This window comes from Vigna umbellata, chromosome 5, assembly GCF_029865625.1.
Source record: "Vigna umbellata cultivar VRB3 chromosome 5, Vumbellata_1.0, whole genome shotgun sequence".
Classification (NCBI taxonomy): Eukaryota; Viridiplantae; Streptophyta; class Magnoliopsida; order Fabales; family Fabaceae; genus Vigna; species Vigna umbellata.
Genome location: NC_142169.1, coordinates 30,965,943 through 30,983,366, shown reverse-complemented (window position 1 = coordinate 30,983,366; position 17,424 = coordinate 30,965,943). Strand labels below are relative to the sequence as shown.

Below are 17,424 nucleotides of genomic sequence, written 5' to 3'. Positions count from 1 at the left end.
AAAGTTTCCAAACTTATATGAATTACTTTGTAGTCAAAATGAAATTTCTAATAATACTTTTGCTTAAACAATACTCTTTATAAAGTAAATATAAAGTAAAAATCTTGATTATATATATAAACGTTGATAACAAAAAAAACAAAAATTGTGTCTCTGGTTATTGATAGTCAAAGAAATCAACTAGCTAACAACTATTAAGAAAATTAGCATGTAAGGTTAGTAGGTGAGTGTTTGGTGATCTACAATTCCGGACGAGATTAATGGCACCCAGAAGTGTGTTATTTTCCTTATTTGTTTATTTATTTATTTTACTTTGGATTTCATTTATTGTTAAAATGATACTGATAAAAAAAAGTCCAATTAAAAATGTAAATATAATTAGGACTTTGTTCGAAAAAATGGCTTTGATGATATAATCATATATAGATTGTAGACTGATATAAAATGAGACTTTGATAGGAAAGAAGATGTTGAAATGTGATGTGCTACCACTTTACCATCATCACATTCATCACTACATCTTCCATTAATTAACCAATGGAACAAGATTCCGTTCTCGATTAATAAGCTTAAGAAAAATGATACTTGAACAACCATTTTTAACAACATTTAGATACGCATACACGTGTCTAAATTTGAGTGGTCCAGTTGGAAAAATTAAATGAAAATGGACCATTCAAATTTAGACACGTGTGCGCGTGTCTAAATGTTGTCAAAAATGATTGTTTAAGTGTCATTTTCCTAAGCTTAATACCTAAACCTCAATTAACACCCACAATTGATGCTATATGTCCTAAATTACCTAATTTTAATCAAAATTATGGAATCCAATAATATTACGCAACTATCATATTTCAAATTAAACGATTTCAGAAATATCATCATTACCAATCATTACTGGGAATCTCATTCATTTTACACAGATAAATCATTACTGGGAGTCTCATTCATTTTTAAATTATAATATTACATATTTAATTTTTCAAATAACTTAATAAAAAAATATTTTTTAAAATTTATAATTATTTTAATATTTAATTAAAATAAGATTCCGTACACTAGTTTATCAACTTATACTATGCTTGTTTTCATGCGCAGACTATTTAAACAGGTGTGAAGATGAATTTTTCATCCGCTCTTATTTGTTTTTATGTATGTGAGGAGATTTGACGGTGTTGATTTGGGTGAGACACGAACTAGCGATTCACCTAACTTGGAAAGATTTGTTAACTATTTATTTATAGGAAAAGACCAAAATACCATTGTTTTATTTTGAAAAAAAAAACTGGATTATTGTTGTTATGTTGTTTCATTAAAGAAAATTGTGAGAGTCCTGGATTCGAATTTGGACTTTGTGATGAATCAAATTGGTTATAAATAAAAAATATATTTAAATCAGTCAAACCATTTAATGATGGATCAAATTAGATTAAAAATTTTAACTTAAAAAAATTAATTAAATTAAACTAATTCTCTTTAACAAAACTTAAGCCATGTAAAACAAATTGACTCGTTTGAATATCCCAGCGTTTGATGAACTTCGAAAGTATCTGCATGTTGATAGCACGACATAGGGTGCATAACTATCCAAAATCACGTCAACTTAATTAAATTAAAAAGACATAATTACTCTGTAATAAATTTTGTTTTTTTGCGACTAATGACATATCTTTCTCATAAATTATAAAATTGATTTAATTTCTAGTACGAAAAACATAGTTGTATTGTACATTTTTTTAACTTGATAAAAATGTTGAATTTTACACTAATTAAAAAGAAATCGATATCATTTAATTTTATTAATCTCAGCTCAATAATTTTGTAACATCTATCACAGAGAAATGCTATAAAAAAAAACTTTAAAACACGATACTAATTAAAATCAAAATAATTTAAAACGATATCATCAAATATAATTAAAATAAATTAAATTTATTTATATTTGTTTTAAAAAAGAGCAGCATTTATGTATGAAGAAAGATTGATCGAGAAGCAGCCTGTACTATTAGAAGAAATTAAAATTTGAAAAGTTTATTGAGTTTATTAAGCTCAGCCTACCGCATTATTGCTTCTAGTGAAAGAAAAACAACACTATTGACTTCTCTTCAACATATAATTCTTTACCTTTTTAACTATACCATTAAATTCTTTCATAAATCCACGTCATTTAATAAAATAAATATCATAACAATAAAAATTTTGTACAGGTTAAATGTTTTACCAAATAAAGCATACTATTAATGCATGTAGACGTTAATATGTTCAGACAAGTAAGTGTTTGGTAATACTGGTATTTGTTAAGAATGTTACAAAAACATTTTCTGAACATTTTTCATTTATTAAATTTCATTAAAAATAATAAAGTATCATGAATCTTACTATGTCTTATATATATATAATTTATTTTATGTAAGTTTAATAAACGTTAACAGATAAAAAAATGTGTTAAAAACATTCTTATAGAATTTTAACATGAACTTTTTGTGGTATGTTATTTTAAGTTTATTATCTCTTATTAAAACAGGTCCCTGAATTTGTTTTGGCAAACTTCTATAACTATTTTTAAAATATAAAATAAATAAATTTTAAATATAGGTTACAATTTTAATTTTGAAGACGTTAATATGATTTTTTTTTTGTACCAAATTTATGTATTGAGAGTTTTATTTTTTTTCAAATAATAAAAATATTAAAAATTTGCATGAAATTTATGAATCAGTTACTTAAATTGTTTTAACGAATGAAATTTAAAAACATTAAACATTTAGTTTTAATGTATAAGGAAGAAAACCTTTTTTTTTCTTATATGTATAAACAAATTTTAACCATTTTTCCTTTTTCTTATCATACTATTCTTTAAAAAAATTAAATTATATTAATCAGTGAATGACTTTTGAGTACAAAATTATAATTTCTTTACAAAATTAATGATCAAAATATTAAAACATCAATAAAACACAATGTATATTAGGGGTATGTTTTAAACAAGCTTCAAATATCAGTATCAACAATAAAGCCAAGTTAAGAAATAATTAATTTAATTTTAAAGAGAATTAAAGATATCAAGGTTACAATTAATTAGTTGTTAAAAACTTATTTTAATATAGGATTATGTTACACATGTAAAAATTATCGATAGATTAGGTCAACAGTTCATTATTAAAAAAAACTAAAAAAAAAGTACAATATTAAAAGGTACTGATCAAAGTTATATATTAATGGAAAAAAAATAATAATGAATGTTTTTATATACAAGAAACTTCGCTACAGTCTCTTTCCAAAGGGACGAGACTCTAAGCTTTATTCTTCTTCTTTCTCTCTTCTCTTCTTCTCTTCTTCTCTTTCTCTGCTATCCGACTTTTCTCTGCTATTTCTCTGCATTAATTCACGACTTTCATCACACCGAGTTACACACTGAAGCAGAAGTGCAGTTTACAGATCCATCAACACTCGGTGCAATCTCTTCCATGGATTTAGATTTTGAATATCACGAAGTAACTCTTCCCTTTCTTTCTCTTCATTATTTCTGCACACTCTTATGTTTTCTTCTTCTTCGTCTTCCTTTCTTAATTATCTAACATGGAGATTGTACAATTTGTAAGTTCAGGAATACAGAAGAAACTCAAGGGGAGTGCAACTTTTCACCTGTAAATGGTTACCTTCATCTTCTCCCATGGGTCTGGTTTTCCTTTGCCATGGTCAGTAATTCACTACTTTTCTCTCTCTCTCTTAGTAGTAGGTGTGGCTTAACTTAATTTACATAGGTTTCATTAATTATTTCTTGCAGGTTATGGCATGGAGTGCAGTGGCTTCATGAGAGGTAATTAATGATCTTCTTCCATCTCTTTTTCTGTTCCCTTCAGAATATTTTTCCTTTTTCTGACATTATTTTTGCTTTTATCCACTTAAAATTATAATTTAAAAACACATAAATAAGTTTTATGTTTTATTGTAAAAGATTTTATTATCATCGCCGACCTAAATCCTTATTGCGAAGCTATTTGTGGTGTTGTGGTGAGTGGTTGAAAGTGTTTCCATGAAAAAAAAGGGAAAATAATATGTTAGAAAAGAAGAGGTGTGATGTTTGAGGAATTGGTAGGTGTGGGTAGCAATATTTGAATATTTGATGAAGTGTAAAATAAGAATGGGATTGCGTGTTGTTACGTAAGGGTAGCGTTGGAGTGAAAGCGATAGTTTATGGTGTAGATGCCCCTTAGATAAAGCACTACCGTGATCCAACTATAATTCACACCCTACTAAAAAAGATAAAGCTTTTCTACATTCTTTTTTTATTTTCACTCAAATTTAATTCACCAATCTCATACTCATCACAGTTGTAATATTCTTGTATTTAATAAATTTTTAATTTCTTATATGATTTCCAAATTCTATTCGATTTCATCTTTAGTCATAAATTATTAAATAAGTAACATTCTTTTAAAAATATAATTTGTTGGGTTTCTATTGCAAAACTAGTCCATAATAAAGTTGGTAAGTGATAAGCTACTTAGTTAATAAATTTCCAACATATAATTTTTCAGCTCATAAACCAGTTTATTAACTTAAAAATGTTTAGTAAACTAACTGATAATCTAGTTACTAAGTTTAAAATGACATAAAATAATTATTTTATTAATTTTATTTTTTAAGTGATGATTTCTTTAAATTTAATCATTTTTTTTACTTGATTGTTTTTTAAAAATTAATCATTTTGTTATTTACAATAAAGTTACAAAAATTATTTTAATTTTATGACTATAATAACAACGACAACAATAATTTTATTATTATAAAAAAAATATGAACACATAGGTGTTTTATATTATTATGTAAATATAGTTTTAGCTCTTTTTTTCAAATAATTACATTTCGAATGAACTTTTTAGTAGTTGTATTTATTTTAATTGTTGTATACACGTTTTTATTTCAAAAATTCATATTATTATTTAAATAAGTTGATGTTATAAATATTTTACAGAATTGAAATAAATAACAATACATAAAAAAATAATGAAATGTATTAAAATGTAAATCTTAATATGTAAAAAAAAACACTATATTAAAAATATATGTAATAATGTCAATGTGCTAACAACTAATTAACTTAGTTTATAAATTAACTTAATAAACACAACGATGTTTTATAAGGCACTTAAAACTAGTTTTTCAGATTATTTAATTTTCTTTTATTAATGTCACTTATACTTTCAATACAATTCTTTACTATCTTTAATATATTTCAATAAATTATCTTAGGTGTTTCTAATATGATGTTAGAAAGCGCTTGCAATATTTAAGATTGAACATTTGTTTTAATTATTATTTTTAATGCCTTTTAAATTAATTTTTAATTTAGTCCAAATTAAAAAAATTAAATTTTATTTTTAGATCAACTGGTTTGAAACTAATTACATATTTAAAATGATTAGTGAGATTGTTCGTTATATATGTAAATTAGCCAATAAAAGAATTTGGTTAAAGATAATGTTGAAAATATTTAATAGTGGTATTTTTTTTTTCACGAGATATAAATTGTCTTGTAAGCTCTGAAAATGTGATGAAAGCATTTTCATCTTAGTCGGTATCATTTAATCTTAATGGAATCGATACTCCACAAACATAGGTATCATGTGGATGCTAGTATTCCGCAGCTTTATTCATAAGATCTTTTCTCGAACTTTTTTTTCTTCTGGTTTTTACTATTACATTATTATTATTATTATATATATTTTTTTATGATTATTATTAATTAATTAATTAAAATAAAGGAGCAAAGAGTGAGAGGGTGATCAAATCCCATGGCAGGTTGGTAGTATTAATTAGACATGGTGTGGGGAGGCAGCCAGACAAAGCAGAATATGGTCACATCATTTTGTTGCTACCAATTATAGTTATCTTAATAATAGTGAACAACTATCTAAATTTATACATTTGAAAAAAATCGACATATTGAAACATATATGATATTACAATTTAAACTTAATTTGATTATTTTATCAGATCATCGAATTTATTAATATTTTTCATCACGATCTAAACAATATTCAAAAACTGATAAAAGCATTTATATTTACACTGATATGTAAATAATTAACAATGTTGGACAATCAACAACAACAAAAATAAAAATGATGAGTAGAGTTACTTACATTGTTGGTTTGGTTGCATGATGGTTGTAGAATGTGGTGTAAGACTAGCGTGTGCTAAATATGCCGTGTACGGTATCGATTATGAAGGGCATGGACGTTCTGAAGGTGCTCGTTGTTACATAAAGAAGTTCGATAACATCGTTAATGATTGTTATGACTTTTTCAAGTCTGTCGGCGGTAAGCTTCCATCTCAATGAAACATGAGACTTTTGGTTCAGCTTTATGATTTATTGTGTGTATTTCAGAGCTCCAAGAGTATAAGGGGAAGGCTAGGTTCTTGTATGGAGAGTCCATGGGAGGGGCAGTGAGCCTACTTTTGCACAGAAAGGACCCTTCATTCTGGGACGGTGCAGTTCTTGTTGCGCCCATGTGTAAGGTATGAAACTATGACACTATGAAACGAAACATTTATTGACCTAAATAGTTTCTAAAACTTCATTTTAGCATGGGAAGATAAATCTTACTAATGCTATAAAAAAGAAATTGAACAGTGTTTATCCAAATGTTGAAACTATAAACCAGATATCAGAGAAAGTGAAGCCACACCCGGTGGTGATCAACTTATTGACTAAAGTGGAAGATATAATCCCAAAGTGGAAAATAGTTCCCACTAAGGATGTCATCAATGCAGCCTTCAAAGACCCTGCTAAAAGAAAGAGGGTAGGGTTCAACCTCTTTCATCAATATTTGTGAAATTTTCAAGTTTCTATTGTTATTGAGAGGTGTTGACTAGACTCTTCTATTATTCTTTGGACGGTCGGTTTCATACTGATAACCATTCGGCTTGTTCTGGTTCTTTATGACTGAATGTTTTGTTTTGTGATCGTTCGGTCTTGTGGATTCGGTTTTGGTTCGTACGTTCGTTTTTTCGTTTTTATTGTACTCGACCTTCGGTCGGTTTTTTCTTAAACGATCGTTTGATCTTTCTGTTGTTTGTTTTCAGTCGTTTGGATTGGCTATATATAGTAGCTTGTCTTTGTAGAATCAATTTAATCTCGAAATATTCAGATTTTTTTTTTCTCTCTGTTTTCACTTTTTTCTTCTTTTTTTTTTTTTTTTTTTTCTGTTTCTTCGTTTCACACTCGAACTCAACAAGAGGCTTGCTTAAAGACTTAAGATCTTGCTTATTTAGTTCTGGAGTTAACTAATGTGTCTCTTCTTTTCCTCTGAGGGTCACTACAGATAAGGAAAAACAAGTTGATATACCAGGACAAGCCCAGGCTGAAAACAGCACTGGAAATGTTAAGAACCAGCATGAGCCTAGAAGACAGCTTATATAAGGTTATGTTTTAATCTCATTTGTTTTTATTGAATCTAGTTCATAATCAAATTACGACTTCTTAAATATACTTATTATACCTGATTTTGTTTGATTCATTGGCTTTGTTTTTGAGCAGGTGACCCTGCCTTTTTTTGTACTGCATGGAGAAGCAGATACAGTGACCGACCCAGAAATAAGCAGGGAACTATATGAGAGGGCAAGTAGCAAAGATAAGACCATAAAATTGTACCCAGGAATGTGGCATGGCTTAACATCAGGGGAGACGGATGAGAACATCGAAAAAGTTTTTGAAGACATTATAATGTGGCTAGATAAGCACACGGGCAATCCAACTCATGCTTCTACACAACAAATTGAGACTTATAAGTATGACATCGAGAGATTGACTACAGTTACATCGTCAGCAAAGTTTGTAAAGCAAGAAAACGGGCGAAGAAGCTATCTCTGTGGCTTGAAAGGAAACCGCTTGTTATACCACTCAGCAATTTAGATTGCAGTCCTAATATGGTAGGAGTTAGGACCTGTGACCATGTGGCATATTTTCCCCATGTTTGCCTAATTAATAGGAGTCTAACTTGTTTCCAAAAGTAAAGCGATTTGAGACTGTACACTGTTATGGCTATTTTCCCCACGGTTTGTTTTGAAAAGTAAAGCGATCTGTGCCAAAGCTCCAATTCGCCTCGTTTCAAGAAAAAATTCACAGGACATGCCAATAAGATTTTATGATGTTAGCACCAGGCTAATAGTAGTATAATACCAACAAAACAAACGTACGAGTCCCTATAATGTAATAACAGAGATTAAAACGAAAAAGCGTCCAAGACAATACGGTGTCTGTTTAATATGTGGGACATAATTTCCATTTCGTAATTAATTTTAGTCGTTCATAAACTTCTGTTTTTTCAGCATCGAAGATGTCCGATTTCGTATTACATTGTGAGCGTGTATCCATCTAACAAGGGGGGAGCAAGGGTTGCTATTAGAGAAATACAATAAGGACATCAATGGTACATTCTAAGAAAAATGGTAGAGGATAAAGGACCAAGCGGAAATTTATGTTTGGCTGACAAGCTACTGTGACTAATGGACTACGATCTGGCTAATGCTATGAAAAATGTAAACTACAATCTCCTTTCACACTTGGTCTGAGGTAACTGGCAGAACAAATTCCAATATTCATTTTCCAATCAAGAATTAGGTAGAGGTTGCTCCTTCCTTTTGGTCCCCAAAAATGCGTTGTCGGAAGTCAGAAACCATTAGAGGGAGTCCCTTGCGTAGATCCACCTTGGGTTCCCAGCCCAGTAGCTCCTTGGCCCTACTGATATCAGGCTTTCTCATGTGTGGGTCATCCTCTGTGTTTGGCCTGTAGTCTATCTTAGCCTCTGGATCTATTGTTTCTTGAACCACCTGCATCACCATCATCAAATATACAATCTTATTGCTCGTGAGCCGTAAAGCATTTTATCACAAAAACAACCCTTTCCTCTCTGTTGCCAATTACCCCAAGTCACTTCCCTAATCTTACGTGGGTGGGTTAGTTGAGACATTTATTCCCGGTTTTACTTGTTAAGATAATAAGAAAAGAGACATGATACCAGAAAATACTGGTGTCCCTTGCTAACAATGATGCCTAAATAAATGTTTTCGTATAAGTAAGCTCTGTTTTATCATATGTTTTGTCAGCTTAGAGTGCGTTATTAAGAGCAAGAATCTCTACTTTACCTTGGCAAGTTCAAGCATGGTAAATTCACCAGGATTTCCAAGATTGAAAGGTCCTACATGTTCTCCTTCCATAAGGCGCATCAGCCCCTCCACCTGCGACATCATAAACACCTCATTAATCTAACAAAATTAAGGCACATGAGCTCTAGAGTTAATGATCCAATTGAACTAACCAGGCACCAGTAATCTCTCACGGATACTGATCTAGAACTTAATTTATAGTGATATTTTACCATTTAAAATGCAAGAATCACTAATCAATTATCATACAACGAGGCTGCCACTTAGAGTGGAGACTTTGTCGTCCCACGAACAATTATGTAATGGACTGCATACTTACCTCCATCACATGACAATACATCTTTAGGTAAATGGGTTCACACAGTGGAATTGTAGTACAACCGACATTAACAATTCTGAAGTCTGAGGCCTTCCATTCAAATTACACATTTTAACTTACCACGCATTACGCGACTATTCTTTGCATTTAGTACTCTTGATCGCCATTACTACCACCTCCACGGATAGACTTCTCATCACTATTACATCTATCCCCACTACTGATGTCACAGTCAGAATTACCGTGAACAGTTGTTATCAGAATTATAATATCGTTATTATAATTGTCACCACCCCTGCCTTCTCACCATGACTCTCTTAAATTGTTTTGAAATTACGACTCGCAACCACAATTCTAGTTAATGCGTGAGTAGATCCCGGAAGAAAAGATTCATTGCATGATGCCAAGAATTTTTTGTTGTGCATAATTAGATATAATAACTTATTAACATGATTAGGATGAGAGAGAAAAAGAAGTATATATATGAGTTACCAGATCAGAAACGTATTGGAAACTTCTAGTTTGCTTCCCATCCCCATAAACGGTCAAAGCCTCCTTTCTTAGTGCCTGCATTAACGCCAGCAATTACCGATATTATTTTATTAAGAAGTCCATGCATTTCTTTTTGTAACACCAAGTACTTTATGTAACACATAAATACTTCAAAACAAACCAACTGGCTTACCTGAGCGACGAAGTTACTAACAACGCGACCATCGTCTAAGCACATTCTGGGCCCGTAGGTGTTGAAAATCCTAGCTATTCTTACCTGAAAAAAAAAAAATAAAGTTTTATAATAATTTTAAATTGCTGAAACAATAAATTCATTAGCAAAGAAAAGCAAACACATAGATAATAATTAATTAAATTGAAGAATAGAAACAATTAAGAGGTAGGTGTGATAAGTTGAAGGAAAATGACCTCGACTCCAGCTCCTCTGTGGTAATCCATGGTTAACGTCTCAGCCGTACGCTTTCCCTCGTCGTAGCAGCTTCGAACACCTATCACAAACATGTACAACCGTGTCAGACAACCACCAAGAAATCACCACTCTCTTTAATGGCCTTCCGGTAAAAAAAAGGGTGAGATTACAGACAAAATTAATTGAAATAAATTTGGTTATTGGATTAACTAAAAAAATAGAGTAAAATATCATGAAGCTAATTACTATTTCTTATTCTATTTATAGATTATATTTGTTCATTTTTATTTTTATTTTTGTTCATCTTAATAGAAAAAAAAGAACCTGCGAGATGAAAGTTTTGGCAAGCCTTCAATATCTAAATCTCCTCTGGAAACTAAAGATGGAACAGAAAGTAATTTTATGATATATTTACATGTATTTTATTTATTTATCTGTAATCCTATTCTAATAAAAACAAAAACATTTCTATTAAATATTAACAAATAAAAAAGTAACAATTAATCCTATTAAAAGTAGGGTGGGTATGTGGCTTTCAAACGAGTCGGACAAATTCAACTAAAAAAATAAATAGATTTGTTCTTTCAGGTATGGAAAACACACGAATAAACGACAAGTCTACTAATCTATTAAACTGTTTTTTAAAATATATATATATATATATATATATATATATATATATATATATATATATATATATATATATATGTGTGTGTGTGTGTGTGTGTGTGTATAATATTTTATATTATTAAACTACAATTCACCAAAAAATTATTTAAATATAAAAAGTATCATGACATTTAAATTGTTTATTTCAATAATTAATACTAAAAATAACAGTTAAATTAATCTATACAACTAGTATTTTTGTGTTAATATTAAAATTTAATTTAAATAACAGTTAATGAAATAGTTCATGAAACTACATACAGAAATTGTAAAATTTATATATCAAACTAGTCAACTAAAAAAATTATGTATTTATGGCATACCCACCCTAGGTAAAGGTAGACTGTGGTTCTAATAATTTTATCCATGATGTCGACTAGTACAAAAACTAAAAATTTCAGTTCCAGTCAAAAAAGACTACCGAACTCTGAAAAGTTAACTAAAATTATCTCTGGTTTCTTCTTTAGGTTGGTTCTGTGATTTCTATTATTTCTTTCCTTTTTGTTTTACCACACCAAACAGAATGTTTGGTGCTGACCCTTCTACGTTGTAGCTTTGTAGGTTAGCCGTTAAAGCACCCTCCTCACCGATAACGCCAAGTACCAACCAACCATTCCTTACCGGCCTTCCACCATCCACGATAAGGATTTCAGTTGTTTCGATCGTTGCAATTGAAGTTGTGAACAGAGAACCAGAGACCAACGAAGATCTGAACCCTGGAATCATGGATATCCCACGAGAATTTTCCCAGGGTGTGGAAAACGTGGTCCTCTTAAGAAGTCCCACGTGTCTCGGTTTGGTTTTGACTCACCATTTCTCCACCCCACCTAGAAAAAGTACCAAGTTTGAAAAGGAAAACACACAGACAACGCTGTGCTGTCGCAACGCCACGGTTGCCACGTGACACTCAATCACTCTAATTTAAACAAACCAACCATCGCTGGTGCAGAGCATGTGAGAGTCTAACACGCTAGCGTACATCCCAAATAAACAAAAAGAAAAGAGAGAGAACTGACCAATGGGATTGACGTTGCCCCAATAAGTCTCCTTCTGAGGGTGCTGCAGAGGATCTCCGTAAACCTCGCTGGTACTGGTTAACAGGAACCTCGCGCCAACCCTTTTAGCCAGCCCCAGCATGTTCAACGTGCCCACCACGTTGGTCTTGTGAGCAACACTACCCCAATTAAGGATTCCATTTTCCAAATCCAATTCAACATGGACCAAAGTGATGTTATTATTTAAATCTGTTCTTTCGGTACATAGAACTTTGGACATTTTCATGGGAGAAGAAATTAAGCAGTTGTTAAACGTAATAACGGTAGTAATCAAGACGAATAGAATGCAATTAAGAGAATTAAATAGAAGGAAACGAAAGGATATAATAGTCTTGACGGGATTGAACTTGTAATGGACAGGGGAGGCAGGACAAGCGAGATGGTAGATCTGGTCTACTTCAAGGAGGAGAGGCTCAACGACGTCGTGTCGGATAAGTTCGAAACTCGGATTCCCAAAATGGTGCATCACGTTTTCTTTCCTTCCTGTGAAGAAATTGTCAACCACGATCACGCTGTCTCCTCGGCTAATCAACCGATCCACTAAGTGGGACCCGACGAACCCGGCCCCGCCAGTCACCACCACCCGGCGCACCCTGCGTTTAATCCCTAGAGGGATCCTCCCCGAGGAATGCACCGCCACGTCATAGGCTCGGGTGTTGGTAGTGATCCAGTGCGTTAAGTCGTGGCGGGCGGAGAGAGAAGCGGGGAGTGGGTCGTGGGCCCGGACGGGAGGAGAAGAGAGGGAGGGGAAGAGGAGGAAGAAGACGGAGGCGAGGAGAATGCCGAAGAAGAGGAAATGGAGTCGCTGCTCGCGGAAGAAGTAGCGGAGGGAGAACCATGGCTTTTGCGGCTTGGCGGAATAGGCGTCGTTGACAGGTTGGGCCTCGTGCCCTCGGAAAACCAATCCCGAAGCCATTTTCGCTGCTCAATTCACAGTAATACTTGTCTGTCTGTTGTTGTTGTAGTATTGGTCGTGGTTGAATGTGTGGCTGTGAATTTGATGTGAAGAGACGAGAATGAATGCGGAGAAGGCGGGGAATGAAAGTGCTGGTGCTGGCTGGCTCACCTTTTCAGATCCAAAGGTCACTGCTTATAAAGCTCTACCAAGTTTCTATGCTCTAACGTGCTTCAACTCCTTCTATTCTGTAAAATTCCACTACACACACATTTTCAATTTTTAATTTTAACAAACAAATCCTTAAAATCTCAACTTCATAATAAAAAATTATCCCTTTCTTATAATTATTATAATATTAATTAATTTTTCTTCTCAGTTAATAAATTTCACTTAATAAATAAATATAATTTTTTTAAATATTAAATAATATTCCAAATTGATATTTAAAATATTTATATTATTTAATACATTTTAATTTTAATGTCAATTTAAAATACTGTTAACATCTAAAATAATTAATTTTATTGAATTAAAAAGTTATATTTTACTTATATTTTAAATTTAAGAATAAAATATATATAAATAAAAACGAATATCAGTTTCATGTTTACAAGGATTGAAACATACTTAATCCTGCACTTAAAAAAATTATAAACACACACGCATACATATATATAACATAATCACTGTATACATTACGTATTATTTATTAATGATTTGTTAAAATCACCTCTTTCAATTTGTATACATGTTTTTTTCTTATATATGATATTATTAAAAGTTGATTTATAAGAACTAGTAGAAGTGAGTGTCTAAAATAATTTAATGTGGCATGTGAATAGCGATTAATTAAAAGAAGATTGAAGATTAGAGAAGTAACCACCATCATAGATATGATCATAGCTTCCTTTTCTCAGCATCAACTTTCAAAATTCTTAAAGCTTGAAGAAGGTAAGGGATTCTCCTAGGTAGGCTTAAAAGGGGATTGAGAAATTAGGGCTCTCAACCACCTTCATGTATGCCTCCATGCTTTTATACTCTTCCATGATCTTATTATTGGTGACCTCTGATGTTTTACAGTCAAATATTTGACATTTTGAAATTTGGTTTCCTATTATAAAAACTATATAGAAATTTGTTTAGGTAAAATAATTATAACTGACAATACTCCCCTCTATTTTTCATCCTTTCATTTTTACTATCAACCACTCGTCTTTCTTTCTATTCCAACGACGGACTCTTATTATTTATTTGAATGATGATGAAATGGTGCGAATAAAATTGAGGGAGTGAAAGAGAAAGAAAAAGATAAATACAAAATGAGATAATGTTGTTTCTTTGGTTAAATTGAAATAAGAGTTTAAATTATATAAATTTACCCTCTTTCGTCAATTATTTTGTTATTGATTGAAAAACATAAAATCCAAATTTTATTGATCTCATAAACGGTGCTCATGCATCTCAACATAATTGATCATGTTTAGGGTTTTGTTTACTTGAATGAATTTGAAAGTATTTGAAGATAAATTTTTTTATTGTATATTTGAGTGGATTTGGAAGTAAATGAGAATGAGTTTAAAAGTAAAGTTTACGAGAATTAGTATAGGATTTGATTGATGTGACAGATTAGAAAATTTTACTTACAAATCCACTCTCACTTACTTTTAGATTCACTTAAATAAACAATAATAAAATTTATCTTCAAATCCTCTCAATCACCCTTCCCCAAATTCATTCAACTGAACAAAAATTTAAATGCCTGCAAAATGTTTATTAATTTTTTTCTACAATGTCACTGTGATGTATGCATACCAAAGAACATTACGTACCATTTTTTACATATTTTTTTTATCAGATTTATAAGTATAGTATTACATATCGTATTAACTTACATGTATTCATTAACTTTATTTTTCATTTTATTCTACCTTTTCTATCTTATATTAAATCACTCTTATATAAGGTACACAATTTTTATTTATATTCCAATCGCTCTTTATTTTCATCACTTATTTGTAATTTTGTTTACATTCAAATCTTATATCTTAATAGCAAAATAATTTATAATCTATTATCAAGTTCATTCTTAAAATTATATTTTATTGACAAAATAGTCTCAAAACCTATTAACAAGAACAATTAGTATAAAGAATAATTTATAATTTTTCACTTTTAATTAAATATCCTTTTAGGAATATGATTTTTTTATACGATTTATAAAGAATATTATTGTACTCATTTTTTGTCAAAAAAAATTATCTTTAAATATCATTACAAAATTTAATTAATTTTGTTTTACCAGTGTGAAACAAAGGATGGAATGGGAGACATAAGCTATGCATGTGTAATTAAGATGAATATGAATCCACTGCCGAACTCATTAAATGTTATGGCCAGACTTGGACAATAAAAACATAATTTTGTAGGTAATATATTAGTTATTATATTGTCTTATAAGATTTCTCTAGTGTAATATCACATAAAAATTAAGATATGATTTTTGTAATTTTAAATAAAATAATGTGATATAACAAAGCTTATAGAAATTAAATTAAAACGTTACAAAATTATTTATATAATATATAAATACTTTAAAATTATGAACATACATGTATTTTTAGTTTCTATTGACAATTATGCAATTTCTGTTTAATACTTTTTAAAGACTGCTTTAACTATAGGGAAGAATAGGTTAGGGGAGTTTGAAAGAATTTTAAATTCGACTGGACCAGATCATATAAAAGCAAATGAAATGTAAGAAAAAACGTATTTTCAATGTTAGATATAAAAATAATAGGTAAAAAATAAAATAAACAATACTTCAGAAATCAGTAAACATTAATTATGTTATTATTTATGCGTAAAGTGATTAAGTCGCTTTAAAATTCCCAAACCCAACACTAATTTCTGTAGGTTAATATTTTAAAAAAATTAAATAATTAATTAAACCTATTTTTTATAGTTTTGATTGAGTTTGTTTTAAACTCAACTCAAATCAAAGGTGCATGTAATAAAAGCGAAGAGAAAGCTCGTATATTTTTTTTTCAATAAACAAATTTATAAACTTGAGAGTATTTGGGATGTTCTAATAAACTTACGAGCAAAATACATTGTGTAAAATATTATAATAAATAAATTATACATTTATAGATGAAATCCCTTTTTGATTTCTGGAAATAGACCGACATGGATTACATTTTATGATGTCTCTCTCTTCAATAGAAATTTTAGTGCACACAAAAGTAGTTAGCACTTTCATTTCAGTCGAAGAACACACACAAGCTTCATGCTATTTATCGTCAAACACTTAAATATCCACTCTTTCAGAGACAGCTCATGCAACAAATTTTTATTCTATTTTGTTATTTTTTTCATAAAAAATTAACACAATGCAATTTCTTTTATAGTGTATTACATCAAAGCCCTTATGTTAATGAACTACACAACGAAAATAACTTGTTTCTTTTAACTCTCTAAATATCAGTTAATTTTTTTTAAATAACATATTTAATATCGAAATAATTATGATGCAAATTATCTTTTTTAAACCTAAACAGCTTGTTTCGGTCATGTAATTAAATTTCCCTTTTTATTGAATAGTCCATTGATACGGGGAGGTCTTAATAGTAATTTAGTTATAAAAAGATAGCTAATGTGGAAACACGAAGAAGGGGAAGGTGATAATAGAATGGGCCCAACAACATGGGCCGTATATTTAGTAAATTTGTAAATAGCTCTTGACAGATTTATTTAATTTAATAATGATTTTAATATATTATAATTTAATAATTAAATCAAATAACACGCTTGTTTAAATGATGCTACACGGAATGGTAAAACTAATGTGTTTTTACAAAATAAATTGTGAAAAGAAAAAATACATTCTCAATCAATTAGAGATCATCACAATATAATTTTACAAATAGTTTGCAGGAAAAAGTTTTTCTTAACAATTTTTTTTATAACCTTTTTACAATAATACACATGATAGTTTATGATTGATCTATTTTAAATATACAAACTAAACACCTGTTATAAAAATATTGTTAAAATATGATTATCATAATTTGTACTATAATCAATCAATTCCAACCACATTGTATAAACTGTTTCAAAATCATAAATCTCAATGACCATCAGATTTCACATTCTATCAGCCTTTTAAAAGCCGAATTCGTCAATGACATTAATCCAGGCTTCCCGAAGTAGTGTGTTTTAAGGATAGAGGCATGATTTTCAAATACCAGACATTAACACTTGTTATTTCTCTTCATATTTATCTTCATATCACGTTCCATCCCTATTTTTCTTTATCTCTTTACACTGTTACTTGTTATGAAAGTTTCCAAATATGATTTCCTTGACGATGCATGATTAACTGAATCAA

General features: G+C 30.2%; 2 protein-coding genes across 2 annotated transcripts; one reads left to right on the top strand and one right to left on the bottom strand.

Annotated features, from left to right (window-relative positions):
• The first annotated feature begins 3,277 nt into the window (after window positions 1-3,277).
• On the top strand, window positions 3,278-8,105 carry LOC148198106 (caffeoylshikimate esterase-like). The gene is made up of 8 exons (XM_088115204.1): window positions 3,278-3,494; window positions 3,608-3,698; window positions 3,788-3,820; window positions 6,180-6,326; window positions 6,395-6,525; window positions 6,672-6,809; window positions 7,332-7,430; window positions 7,547-8,105. The coding sequence occupies exons 1-8, from the start codon at window positions 3,468-3,470 to the stop codon at window positions 7,919-7,921; spliced, it is 1,041 nt and encodes a 346-aa protein (XP_087971330.1). The 5' UTR covers window positions 3,278-3,467; the 3' UTR covers window positions 7,922-8,105.
• A 159-nt stretch (window positions 8,106-8,264) lies between these two features.
• Window positions 8,265-13,274, bottom strand: LOC148198105 (UDP-glucuronic acid decarboxylase 4-like). The gene is made up of 6 exons (XM_088115203.1): window positions 12,101-13,274; window positions 10,415-10,494; window positions 10,179-10,262; window positions 9,986-10,060; window positions 9,154-9,246; window positions 8,265-8,838 (listed from the first exon to the last, which is right to left on the bottom strand). Exons 1-6 carry the CDS (start codon window positions 13,053-13,055, stop codon window positions 8,626-8,628), a joined length of 1,500 nt encoding a protein of 499 aa, XP_087971329.1. The 5' UTR covers window positions 13,056-13,274; the 3' UTR covers window positions 8,265-8,625.
• Between the last annotated feature and the right edge of the window lie 4,150 nt (window positions 13,275-17,424).